Source organism: Grosmannia clavigera, assembly GCF_000143105.1.
Source record: "Grosmannia clavigera kw1407 unplaced genomic scaffold GCSC_113, whole genome shotgun sequence".
Taxonomy (NCBI): Eukaryota; Fungi; Ascomycota; class Sordariomycetes; order Ophiostomatales; family Ophiostomataceae; genus Leptographium; species Leptographium clavigerum.
Genome location: NW_014040831.1, coordinates 2,122,293 through 2,134,676, shown reverse-complemented (window position 1 = coordinate 2,134,676; position 12,384 = coordinate 2,122,293). Strand labels below are relative to the sequence as shown.

The following is a 12,384-nucleotide window of genomic DNA, read 5'->3' as shown; positions in this document are numbered from 1 at the left end:
GGCGTCTGCTTGGTGTTTTCTCATGGTTTAACGCTCGTCATCCAATCCTTTCTATTGGTGTATGTTGTTTGGAGGGCCGTTGAGGACGGTCGAGGTGGCGAGACAGACACCCTTTTGGGGGGTGTTGTGCCTTGCTTTTTTTGGGGACTGTACGAATGAGACGCCACGGGTGAGAAGTTTGTTTACTATGTAGCAGCTACATCATCTTGTACGCAGGACAAGAAAGACATTCGAAACAGGTGTATACGATTTTGACGGAGGGGATTACGTGTCGGTGTTGCTGCTGGTGCTCCTGGTGAGGCTATACTGGTAATTGGCACAAATGTAAGATAGGAAGCAGGACGCCTATAGGCGAGTCTCGACCGGACTTGGAGCACGTGCTTGGACCACCTATTAAGAGCCGGCTCGTCGTCATTACTTCCCCGCTCGAGATGGGTGAAAGAAAGAGCGTGACAGTGGAGAAAGATGTCACGCAAATGGGCTGGTGATTTCACTAGAGCCACGCACTAATCGAAATGGAGAGTACAGCCGTGGAACTGGTGCTGCGCAGTCTCCGATCCTCTGAGAAACCGGTAAAATGAGGTGTCCTCGAGCAGCTTCTGCCGGTTTCCGTGCTATGTGATTACGAGTACAGTGCGGCTGGACCCTCTCGGTATATAGATCTGCTGAGACCTGATTTCGGAAGGTGGTATATCGCTCCCTTCCCTCCAAAACCAACAGTATCGGATTCAAACCGAAATAAAAAAGGTCAGCAGAAGTCGATTGCCTTTCAACGTCATCTCAGATCCTTGTATATATAGGGTCCCTATATATAGCATGTAGATATGTTACGTTTTCATTTTGCTGACATCTATGACAATAGATACTAATTCATAAAACAACAATGTCGAAGACGCAAGAGAAACTCGTCGGCGTGGCTACATCGCCTCCAGATTCTTCACCACTCAACATCTTCCACCATCTTCGCCATGGCACAGCTGGCGACGCCAATGCCCATGTCGAGACCGGCACAAGCCAGGACCCGCTCGTGGCCTTTGAGCACCACCTCCTGGCCCATCCTGCCAACAGGCCAGCAGCCCCTGCCCGGCTATCTGCCCGGTCACTGACCGTTCCCTCTTCACATCTCGGCCGCCGCCCGTCTCCATCTCCCGATGCCCGTCGCTGCATGGCCGCCACCGAGGCTTGGACGCCGTGCCTGGACCGCTGCCAAAGCTGGGATGGCCAGGCGTACAGACGTGCCATGATGGTCAGGGCCACAGGGATCCTCTGCGGATCGGCTGAGGCCAACGCTGCGGCCAACAGCCACGAAAGTCCCGATCATCTGACAGGACATGCACACTGTCTCGACGGACATCATCACCACAACCACTTCCACCACATGCATGACGTTAATGGCAGCTGCAACGACTACGAGGCTAACCGTGGTTTCAGCGAGTGCGCCAGTGGGACCACCTGAAAAGGATATCATTGAAAAAGAAAAGAAAAAAAGAAAAACAATGAAAGTGCGAAAAGAAGAATCGAGATCCCACCAGGACATGACGACATAGGAGAAAACCGCCCGCGTGTTATGGGTAACGCCATGGAAGACATAGGCCTAGGCTGGTCAAAAATTGCATCGGGAAAACAACAATTGGCGTTTGCGGCTACGACAGGAACAAATTGTAAGATATGATTATGCATGATACTACTCGTAGTCGTCTATGATGATGCCGTGTGGAGCAATAGGCCCACATGAAGCGGATTGAACGGCTGGAGGTTCTTACTGAATAGCCGGGGAAATATACCCCAATCACAAGCACCACTTTTATCCTTTCGTTAAAAGATCATTTATCGTAAATCACTATGTACGGGACAGTGGTTTACTATTCCTACTTGCATACGGAGAACAAAGAAACCACCCGACAACCCAATATTGGAGATCTATACCTGGCTAAAAGTCGGTAAATAGGTTGCCATATAAGCGACTGAGGGGGATATAAAACTGTAAGAACAATAGCTATCAAAAGCCTGGTAGGTGGACAGACCCGTCCCGTTGCTCTACTCCGTAAACATCTGTGAATGCCGCAAAGAGCAACCCGAAATGAGTCGCATTTCAATCTTTGTGCCGAATATGACACCATACTCCACCAGCGACCAAATATACACAGAAATATAACAGATGCGAAGTGAAAGAAAGGACCGAATGCACGATGGCTTAACTCGAACCGGTATATCCGTTAATTCTTCGGGCTGCTACCGGCGCCTGTCAGCTGCTCACCCGCCAGTCCCAGTACATATGACACACCGGCCACCCAGGTAGCGCCGACAAGCATGCGCTTGGCGATGCCCGGTTTCTTCGAATTCTCATCTTCGTCCGCCTTGTTCGCCTTCACCTTGGCCCCGCTGAACACGGGTTCTTCACGCCGGACGTCAATGTTCGATCGGAACTTGGGCGTTGTGGGCAGATCGGCGACAGTCACCGCAGCGGTGGCAGATTCCTCCAGAGGCAGCAACGGATCTGGGTTGGAGAAGCCAGAAGGCGACGCCGACTTGATCGGCGATGTGGGAGACGTGTCCCGGGCGCCTGTTTTGTCGATGGGGTTGACGGCCGACGTTGCCTGCTTAACCCCGCGCGACTTGCGGAAGACGAGGACGTCGCCGCTGCCCGACGCAATTTCGAAGCCCTGGGCCTCCAGAGGCCGGAAGTGCGGGAAGAACTTGGTCGGGTGCGACAGTCGCAGAAGCGCTTCGGCTGGCGTCAGCGGTACGGCCGTGGCATGCACTGTTGATGCGGTCTCAGCAGTGCTGATCGCCTGCGTTGCCGGATCGTATGCTAAGATCTTGTACATAGTGTTGCTCTCATCTGGTGGCGGTGCAGTTGCTTCTTCCACGGCCACAGAACCAGTCTTGGCCTTTTTGCTGTAGCTCTTGACAAATGTCGGCCATGTCGTCATTCCCTGACATTCCTCTGCGTAGGACGTTTCCAGACCTTGAGGCTGTGTCGAGTGCGGGTCAAGAACAGCTTGCCGTCGTTGCGTCTTGGTCATGTGTTGCGTAGAGCGTTTTTGCTTTGACTTGATGGTTATGCTAGCCATCTTGTCAATGGCGTCCGCTTCTGCGTTCATGCGTGTCATTGCCGATTCTAGCTCCTCTCTCTCTGGTTTGCTTTTGGACGGCTGGCCTGCAGCCGGAATAGAACCACTGGGACGGGAACCGTTGCGCAGAGAAAGTTCCTCGTCATCAAGATTTCCTAGACTGCTAATTTGGTGGAGAATCTTCGAGCAAGCTTCATCCGAAGCCTTATCCATGCTGCGTGACTCCTGATCAGATTGCCTCAGGCTTTCAGTTAAAGAATCCACAGGGGCCGCTGACTGCAAATTAGACGGCTCCTCGTAATTCACAGCCCCGTGGAAAGCCAGCTCAGAAAAATCAACAGTACTTTCGTTGTTTGAAGTGGGATTTCCGTTCGATTCATTCCACTTGACACCTTGTTCGTACTGCTGCACCTCCTTCAGATCGTATCCAAAATTATGACCGTTCTCTTCGTCTATGGAGATCGGCTTCCCATCTGGTTCGTTGTGTTTCAGAGGCTTGTACTGCTGCAGTTCAGCCTGATCGTAGCCATGGTGTCCCGGTTCAACAGGAGTGGTCGGCTGGCCGTCGGGCTCATTCCACATGAAGGGCTGGTACTTGTCTAGCTCAGCTGTGTTGTAGGAGGGTGCTGGGTTACAATGGCCCGACGCTCTGCCATCTGGTTCATTCCACTTCAATGGCCGGTACTTTGCCAACTCATCCGGGTCGTAGAAAGATTCGGAAACTTCCGAAACAAGTGGCTTGCCATCTGGCTCATTGTACTGGACCGTTTTATATTTTTGTAGGTCATCATATCGAGGAGAAGCTGTGCCTTGAGAAGTCGGGGCGGAAACCTCATCGACAATAGGCGCGTATTTGGCAAGATCGTTGTACTTGGGTGATGAACGTTGTTCCACCTGGTCAGGCTGACGACCCCAGAAAGTCCCCTTGTACTTCCAGGTCATATAATTGGCGTCGCTGCTGTCTGATATAGCAGAAAGGTCGGGCTGGTTTTGGCGCACGTATTCTTCGCTCTTTTGCACTGGTTTAGACGCAATGCTATCAATCATCACTTTCTGGTAGGCACGCAACTCAGCGGCCGTCGGAGGAAGATCGGCGTCGTATGTTTGGTCAGAAGCAGGAGATGCAGTTGCACCTGTTGCCTTCTTTGTAACGGATGCACCAGATTTTTTGGCGCTTGTGGGCGAAGGAACTCGCGACCTGTAGGAATTGAACGTGTTGCCTGAGGTAGAGACGTTTTCATCGGGAGATTTCTTGCTAGATAACTTAAAGACCTTTCTGTTTGTGATAGGATCGATGAAATAGTCATCCTCTCCGGATTTTGTTGTCTGGGGAGGAAATTGGCTGGAGGAGCCGAGACCGACTTCTTTCAGGATTTCAGCGTGACGAGAGACATAGCTGCAGATGTCGTCAAACGGTGACGCCCAAGAATTTTGCGGCTGTCTTGGGGCTGCTTTGCCGTTCTGTATGTCACGGAAGAGAAAGTCACCCCAGGCGGCGGGCCTTGCATTGTCAGATTCTTGTCCGGACCGAGACCCTGTCGTTTTCTCGTCGGGGCCAAATGTATCTCTACCACCGTGTTTGCCAAAGGCGAAGAACCGCTTTGGCTGTGAATGCCGGCCACCGCAGCGTTTGAATGCACTAGGAGATTCGTCCGAATTCAATTGCTGCTCCCACATAAGTCTGCGGCTGAAAGCCTCGACATGTTGCTTGTGGTGAAGGGCTCGGAAACGGCGGCGGGCTTCCCGGTGCTGATCACGATCAATACTATTTGCCCACCAGCCGAAACCGAACGCTCGAACTTGTTGATATTGCCGTTGTCGATGAAGTAGAGACGGCACGGCGGAACCGAGAGCATGTGCGCTGGTAGCGTGGGACAGGCTCATCCTTGTCCGGGGTGGAAGAGTGGAGACGGAGGTCAACATGATTGCGAAGCGAGAAGAGGACGAGTTGTTGGAACCATGCTATGCAGCAGGCAAGATAAGCAGAATCTAAAGCTGTTATTAGACCTGAGCGGGGGATTTCGAAGCAATGAAACTGCAAGAGGCAACGTACCGTGGGAATTAGCCTTCTGGAAATTGGGTTAACGGAGTGCAAGAAAAGTAAAGACTACAAGGCTTCGACCATGGAAGCTGAAGATATTTAGCAGACGAATTTGATGGCAGGTGGGAAGAAGGGAACCGAGGTGGCCTGGCTTGAAACACAAAAGGTGGCATCTGTGTGATGACAAACCAAATGCCAGCGGAGGATTGGGGGAACAAAGAAGCGCATAGGCTGTATAAAAAAAGAGGAGTGAGGCACACGATATGCTGACCGGACCACAGGAGGCAGCAGGCCATTATGATATGGGGCAGATGGGCTCCGCAACAGTAGCATTAAAAGCAGTGAGTCCGCCCGCGGGGAAGTGCTCTGTATTCCGTGCACGATAAGGCCACGGTGGGGACACAAAAGTGGACCCGTATGCCTGGTGTCGTCACTTTCTCTCCTCTTGCTGGAAGTTCACAAGTACAGCAGGCCAGCTACTAGGACGTCCAAATCCCAAAACCAGCTGCCTTCTCCCATGTGCGGGGTTAGCAAGTATACGACGAAGCAGACACTACGTTGACCCGAATGATTCCCCGTGATGATCGCGGCAACTCTCGCTGAAAATTTGGCCAACCACTGCCGTCCTGTGCAGGATAGGCAAATCGGAAATGATAAGGCTGTCATACCCGAATCTGCTTGCAGGAAATTCTCGTAACATCCGCGGAGCCCCGGTTCTGTGGTGCCTGACGGACGATGCCATCGTGCCTGGTCGTAGATCGGCTTCCCCACGGGTGGTTGACACGTGATAGCGTGATTTCCGCTTTATGTCACGTGCTGGCTTAGCTGCCCCTCCTTTGTGGCGAAGCCTTCACGACGCCGGATGAATCATCTTCTCGAGGCTTCCGGTAGATGGCGGCAGAAAATATTGTTGCCCCAAACGGCTTGTGAGGTTCTGAATGGTTTCTATGTCAAGATATTTTTTCTTGGGCCTTTCATTCTGCCTCAAAGAGCTGCATATCTCATTAACAGTCGTTGCCGTTTGGCATTTCTTTCTGACTTTTTCGTAACCCCACATCGACTACACTACATCGACGACGTTTGCTCAAACCCACCAGAATAAGCAGCTCTATTGTCGTCGCCGCGCCATAAGTCCGTTCGAATCCACCCTACGGACGGCACTCCTAGTACACGGAAGCACATGGTTTCAGCGGTATACGTCGACCTATCCCAAGTCCTTGGACCGCCACCCACCAGAGATACACAGATATGAGCCGACCAAGACCAAAGGGCCGGCTTCCGCCCCCCGGCGCGGCAAGCTTTGGTTCTATTGGCCCTGCTGCCGGCGGTTTTGGTGGCTTCGCCCCCGTGCAGAACAAAAGCGGCCTTGCCTACCTGTCTGACCGGCATGATCTGTCTGGCATCTCAGACGCAAATGCGGTTGTGCAGTTCAAGAATCTGCTAAAGAAGGACGGCAAGACGAAAGCAAGAGCACTAGAAGAATTGGTCGCTTATGCGCAGGCACATTCCTTTGAGAGCGGCGGAGTAGAAGACGCCATACTGGAGGTTTGGGTACAGCTTTTTCCCCGATTATCTATCGATAGCGAGCGAAAGGTCCGAGAGCTCGCCCACAATGTACAGTTCGAATTCATGAAGTCTGCAAAAAGGCGAATGGAAAGACACGTTCCCAAGATTGTCGGACCGTGGCTTGCGGGCGTCTACGACCGCGATCGGGCTGTCTCGCGGGCCGCAAGCGATTGCATCACGTCCTTCCTGAGCACGGAAGAGAAAACCCGGTTGTTCTGGAAGAAGTGCAAGCTTCAGATCCTGGAGTATGCCATTGCGGCCCTGAAGGAGACGCCCACGACCCTGAGTGACATGCGGTCCACCACGGAGGAGGATGCCGCCTTAGTATCACACCGCGTCTTATACAGTAGTCTTTCGCTCGTCATGGCCCTGTTGAGGAAGTTGGATGTGGCGGACACGGATGAGCTGCAAGACGCCTATATCCGCCTCTTCTCTCTCGACCGGCTCATGGGCTGTGCAGTCTCCAAAGACAGCCACGTCCGGAGGGCGGTGTACGAGGTCATCAAGGCTGCTCTCGAAATAAGACCGGTCTTCCTGGAAGCACAGATGGAACGGCTCACACATACGCTGACACAAGATGCTGTCAAAACGAGTCAAACGGGATCGGTTGGGGTGTTGATAGACCTGTTGACGTACGTCTCAAAGACGCAGCCGCAAATATGGGACGGCAAGGTCCATCCTCTCACACAGCTTCGGCCGTTAATGGAAAAAGGATCCCAAGGGGATCTATCACACAACTTCTGGCAGAACCTAGATGCGCTACTCAACTCTGTGCACCCGAGCTGCCCAGGAAACATTTCCCAGAAAGAGGCTGCCAATATCCTGATATCGTTCAGGACCGGAATATCCCGACGAGAAGAACCAAGGAGCAACGCTGTGAGCGGCTGGACTGCTTACCTTTCGATGGCCAAATATCTTATCGGCACAGTGGAACCGAAAGAAGCAATGGCTGGACTTGCCGAGACTCATATATTGCCCCTCTTTGGGCATTATGTGTATCCACCAGACAAGTCGGTCTGGAGCACGGGTGCGCAGCTGCCCATCATCACAAGGGCATCCCTCCTGTGTTGCCGGCCAGTCTTCCCCGACGTCGTGGAATCGGCGCGGGCTGAATGGACGAAGCAGTCGGCCGCTCTGGTTGCACGGATGTGCAATTCTCTGCCAGAGGTGTCAAAGGATTACGCGCGCTCGCAGCAAGAGATTGCCAACGAGGGCGATCGGTGGTTTTCGTTGATACACGACGTACATCGGACGGTGCAGACGGCGGCATCTGCATCCAGCGGCCCGGCCAACTTGGTCGAGGATGTGCTGCTGAAACCGACTCTGGATCTCGTCCGCAGCGCCGCCGATCTCCTCAAAAGACGAAACTACAAGCCGTTTGGTGCTGCGCATGTCGTCAGCACGGCCTTTGCCCAGGCCTCCCACATTCTTCGGCGCGAGGGCCGAGATGTCGCAGAGGCTCTTTTCCCAGTACAAGATAAGAATGAGCTTTCCCTGCTGCTCGCATCTCCGTCAGCACCACAGCTCCTTTCGGGCTTGCGGGCCATGGCAAGCATTCCGGAGTGCGCAGAGCTGTACAAGTCGGCATTCTCGGCCGTCATGGTTCTTCTGCTCGAGAGCACTGATTCCGAGACGACGGCAAGGCACATCACACTACTCATCAGTGACACGTCGGATTACGCTGCTTCAACAAGCCAAAGCAACGAGGCGCTGCAGACATGTCTGAGGAAGTTGTGCTTCGATACGGTCGCAAGAAAGCTCTCGAGCTGGGACCTTTTCAGAGCGGCATTTGCATACAATGCCTTGTCGCAAACGACTGGCAAGGCTTTAGCATTTGATGTTGTACAGGTCCTCGGCACTCCAGACGTAGAGGTGGGAAGCGTCTTGACGGCCTTGGAAACTATTGCAAGCAAGAACCCCGAATTTCTGCCACAGGGAGAAACACATACGCTGGACCTGGTCACCAAGCTGCTTGCAGTAACGGAGATCAACGACCCTTTGCTGTCCTCCAAAGTCGAGTTACTCCGCTCGCTCATCGGTACACACTCCAAAGGAGAAACACCTCTGATCAAGATCATCCAGGAGAACCTGGACAGCACAGGGCCGGATTCTTTAGAGATAGACACGCTTGTTGAGCAAGCGACGAGCATATCGAAAAGCGCCACAGCAGAGGAGAAAGAGAGCCTTTTCCCGAGCACCAACATTTGGATGAAAGAATTGTTGCAGTTCCTGCAAGAAGACCTTGACCCGGCACTGTCTCTTACGAGTCGACTCGGCGGGGCCTATCTCCTGGCACACGGATTTCCAAAGCAGGCCAATACAGGACCGATCAAGCGCGACCAACACGGGCAGTCGATTCCGGCCAGGATGGCAGCATACACACTGAAGGTTTTGGAGGATGGGTTTGACCTTTCCTCTCTCCCGAAGACGCTCGGCGTTGAACTTCTGTATATGCTCTATCTGGTGGCAGAAATCGGGTCGGACCAGATCGCTGTAGCCAGCTCGAAGAGTCTCTGGGACGCGCTGTCTGACCCCTGGGCGGCGTCTGTGGCAGAAGACACAGTCTCCCAGATACGCGCGCTGCTAGCTAAAATCGTCGGCGGCGCACAGGGCGAGACGATCTGCCAGGCACTGATCGAGACGATGCTTCGGCAAACGACCAATGTTTCAGCGCTTTCCATCTACACGGCACGAGCTCTGAGTGAGCTGCTGCAGACAAAGGTGGACAGCCGTGGGTTCACGCCAGCCGAGCAAGAGCAGGTTGCCAAACTGAACATATGGAAGACGAGCCCCGAGACAGCATTGGGGGCGGTGGCGGTTCTTACTGGCTACGGCGAGCTGCTAGGGCCATCCAAGACGGTGTCGACGTTCTGCAACCGACTTGTCAGCGACGTGGCGGGAGCCAAAGCGGACAGCGAGTCGACGCTGTTGACGCTGGTGCTGCTTAATGCATGCATGTCGGTGTACGAGATGGGCGAGCTGCCGGTTGCGACCAATCGTCTGGTGTTTACGGTGAGGCAGATGACGACCTGGTTTGTCACGGAGGAGTCGGACAGCGACGAAGACGAGGAGGAAGAGGAGGGCGAAAGGGGGGAGAAGATCAACGAGAAGCTGGTAGCCAACTTTCGTGTGGCCACCGAGAGCTGCCGGGCACTGCAACGTCTGCTGCCCTGCATCAAGGACATATATGGGCCGCACTGGGAGCGAAGTATAAAGTTCTGCGTCGAGCTGTGGACTCGGGCTGCGGAGGAGCCTCAAGACTCGAGCCTTTCGTGCGTGCAGGCGTCGCTGAAGCTGATGGGAACACTGGAGGCGATGGAGGAGCCCAACGACGATCTCGCAGACGCTCTGCAGATGTATAGCGGACCGAAGTGGCAGGCGATGTTGGGCCTGCTCTCAGCTAAGAGGTCCGAGGCGGGCCAGGCCCAGGAGATCGTGGACGCGCTGCTCTGCCGGATGACAAGGAAGATGCCGCTGGACCAGGTCAAGGAGACGAGCGGGCTGTACGGACTGATGGCGTCGGAGTCGCGCGAAGTGCAGACGGCCGGGTTCAACATATTGCACCGGGCGATCCCAGCGGCCCAGGAGGAGCTGTCGTTCAACGTGATCCTGGAAAAAAAGGAAAGGCACGGCTGCCGGACGAGCTGCTGTCATTGCTGCTGGACGCGCCAACGCTGGAAGACTACGCAGACGATGTGCTGGCAACGTTCCCGACAGCAGTACGATCGTACCTGCTGTCGTGGCAGCTGGTGTTTGACGCGTTCAGCAAGGCGTCGGCCAAGGTGCGCGGCGACTACGGAGAGCAGCTGGGCACGGCAGGCCACCTGACAAGCCTGCTGGACTTTACGTTTGACGTGCTGGGCCACTCGGCAGCACATGCGCTGAACCTAGACAAGGCTGGATATGGGGCAGCGCAGATCACAGGCTACAACATCACAAACGGCGAGGCAGAGACGGACGAACGCAACATGCAGTGGCTGCTGGTGCACCTGTACTACGAGAGCCTCCGGTACCTGCCAGGGTCGTGTCGGGCGTGGTTTGCGGCATGCCGATCGAAGCAGACGACGCTGGCAGTGAGCACGTGGACGGCGCGGTACTTCTCGGCGATCCTGACGGGCGACGTGCTGGACGACGTGGTGGCGTGGGCAAGCTCGCAGGAAGCCGAGGGGGCAACCGGAACGGACGAGAAGGCACTGCAGGTGCGGGTGAACAAGGCAGTGCGCGAGGTGGTGGCGAGTTACGAGGTGGACGACACGGAGGCGTCGATGGTGGTGCGGCTGCCGGAGAACTACCCGATCGACAACGTGGTGGTAGAGGGCGTGCACCGGGTGGCGGCGAGCCCGAAGAAGTGGCAGAGCTGGATGATGATTGCACAGGGCGTCATCACGTTTTCCAACGGCAATATCATCGACGGGCTGCTGGCGTTCCGGCGGAATATCGTGGGGGCGCTCAAGGGACAGACAGAGTGTGCGATCTGCTACTCGATCGTGTCGGAGGACAAGCGGATGCCGGACAAGCGGTGCTCGACGTGCAAGAATCTGTTCCACCGTTTCTGTCTGTATCGGTGGATGGAGACGTCGCACAACAATACGTGTCCGCTGTGTCGGACGAGGATCACGTTGAATTCGGATAGGGATCGGGAGAGGAGGGGTGGGGGGAGGTAAGGGAGAAGGGGTAGGAGAGGAGAGAGAGGAGGTCACAAGGAGAGAGTAGGGCAAGGAGGGAGAGGGACAAGAGAGAGGAGAGAGGAGAGGGGGACAAGAGAGAGGAGAGAGGATAGAGGAGAGACAAGAGTATAGCCTGGATTGATGACATAAGCACGGAAGGCAAAGGATAAAACATGGCAAATGGCAAATCAGTATCTCTATTCTGCTTGGCAGGTCGACTGGATGGAAGAGCACTAGGTGTCATCCTAGTCATCCCAGTCACTCTCACCCTCACAACTTCCCGTTGGCCCGCAGTGCCTGGTCGCCATCGACGAGCACACACCAGCCCTCGCTGCCGCGGCCGCCCTCGCCGGCGACGACGGTCTGCAGGGCAGTGCTGTCGTCGGCGTCATCCGCAGACCTGGCCAGCGCCAGGACGGCGTCATCAAAGGTGCCGGGCTGCAGCCAGACGGCGGGGATGCCGAGACGGCGGGCTTCGCGCAAGAGCTCGAGCGTGACGGCCGGTGGCGTGATCACTGACACGGCCGTCTCGTGCGGCCGCGGCAGGGCAGCGAGATCGGACAGCACCGGATAGTCGCGACCGGCGACGACGATGTTGGCCGTGGTCGGATTGATGGGCGTGGCCGGCAGGCCGCGGGCGGCGTACCAGGCAAAGACTGGGTGCGATGAGAAGATCGTTGATACGTTTTGCATCTGCACCTTTCACTCACTCTTGTGTCCAAACTTGGCCGTGTTGTTGCTGGCGCCAACGACGGCAAAGTAGGGGTGCGCAAAAAAGGCACGGGCGCCCGCGTCGGTCGACATGGCGAATGGACAGCGGCGGCGATGATGGTGAAGCTGAGAAAGATGGTGATGGCTGGCGAGAGATAAAAACGCCAGACGCATTCTGGCTGATAACGTCATCCTGGCGTCTTCTGGCCGGTCGATTCCATGTTTGGAAGGAGCCAACCAGACGGCTACAGTCCACCCAGAGTACGGAGTATTACGGCATCTTTCAGTATGCCATCTGCGAGCATTCTGTCTGCATTTGCTCTTC

At 55.1% G+C, this 12,384-nt stretch overlaps 4 protein-coding genes across 4 annotated transcripts; 2 read left to right on the top strand and 2 right to left on the bottom strand.

The window, feature by feature from the left end:
• Positions 1–883: 883 nt before the first annotated feature.
• On the top strand, positions 884–1,456 carry CMQ_4050 (uncharacterized protein; the record flags this gene model as incomplete). The annotated part of the gene is made up of 1 exon (XM_014319988.1): positions 884–1,456. One exon carries the CDS (start codon positions 884–886, stop codon positions 1,454–1,456), a length of 573 nt encoding a protein of 190 aa, XP_014175463.1.
• Positions 1,457–2,216: 760 nt separating this feature from the next.
• On the bottom strand, positions 2,217–4,997 carry CMQ_3659 (uncharacterized protein; the record flags this gene model as incomplete). Its single annotated transcript, XM_014319597.1, has 1 exon — positions 2,217–4,997. One exon carries the CDS (start codon positions 4,995–4,997, stop codon positions 2,217–2,219), a length of 2,781 nt encoding a protein of 926 aa, XP_014175072.1.
• A 1,366-nt stretch (positions 4,998–6,363) lies between these two features.
• Positions 6,364–11,490, top strand: CMQ_3287 (ring zinc finger protein; the record flags this gene model as incomplete). Its single annotated transcript, XM_014319225.1, has 3 exons — positions 6,364–10,330; positions 10,402–11,200; positions 11,481–11,490. 3 exons carry the CDS (start codon positions 6,364–6,366, stop codon positions 11,488–11,490), a joined length of 4,776 nt encoding a protein of 1,591 aa, XP_014174700.1.
• A 128-nt stretch (positions 11,491–11,618) lies between these two features.
• On the bottom strand, positions 11,619–12,152 carry CMQ_3600 (succinyl CoA synthetase-like protein; the record flags this gene model as incomplete). The annotated part of the gene is made up of 2 exons (XM_014319538.1): positions 11,619–12,004; positions 12,059–12,152. The coding sequence occupies 2 exons, from the start codon at positions 12,150–12,152 to the stop codon at positions 11,619–11,621; spliced, it is 480 nt and encodes a 159-aa protein (XP_014175013.1).
• Between the last annotated feature and the right edge of the window lie 232 nt (positions 12,153–12,384).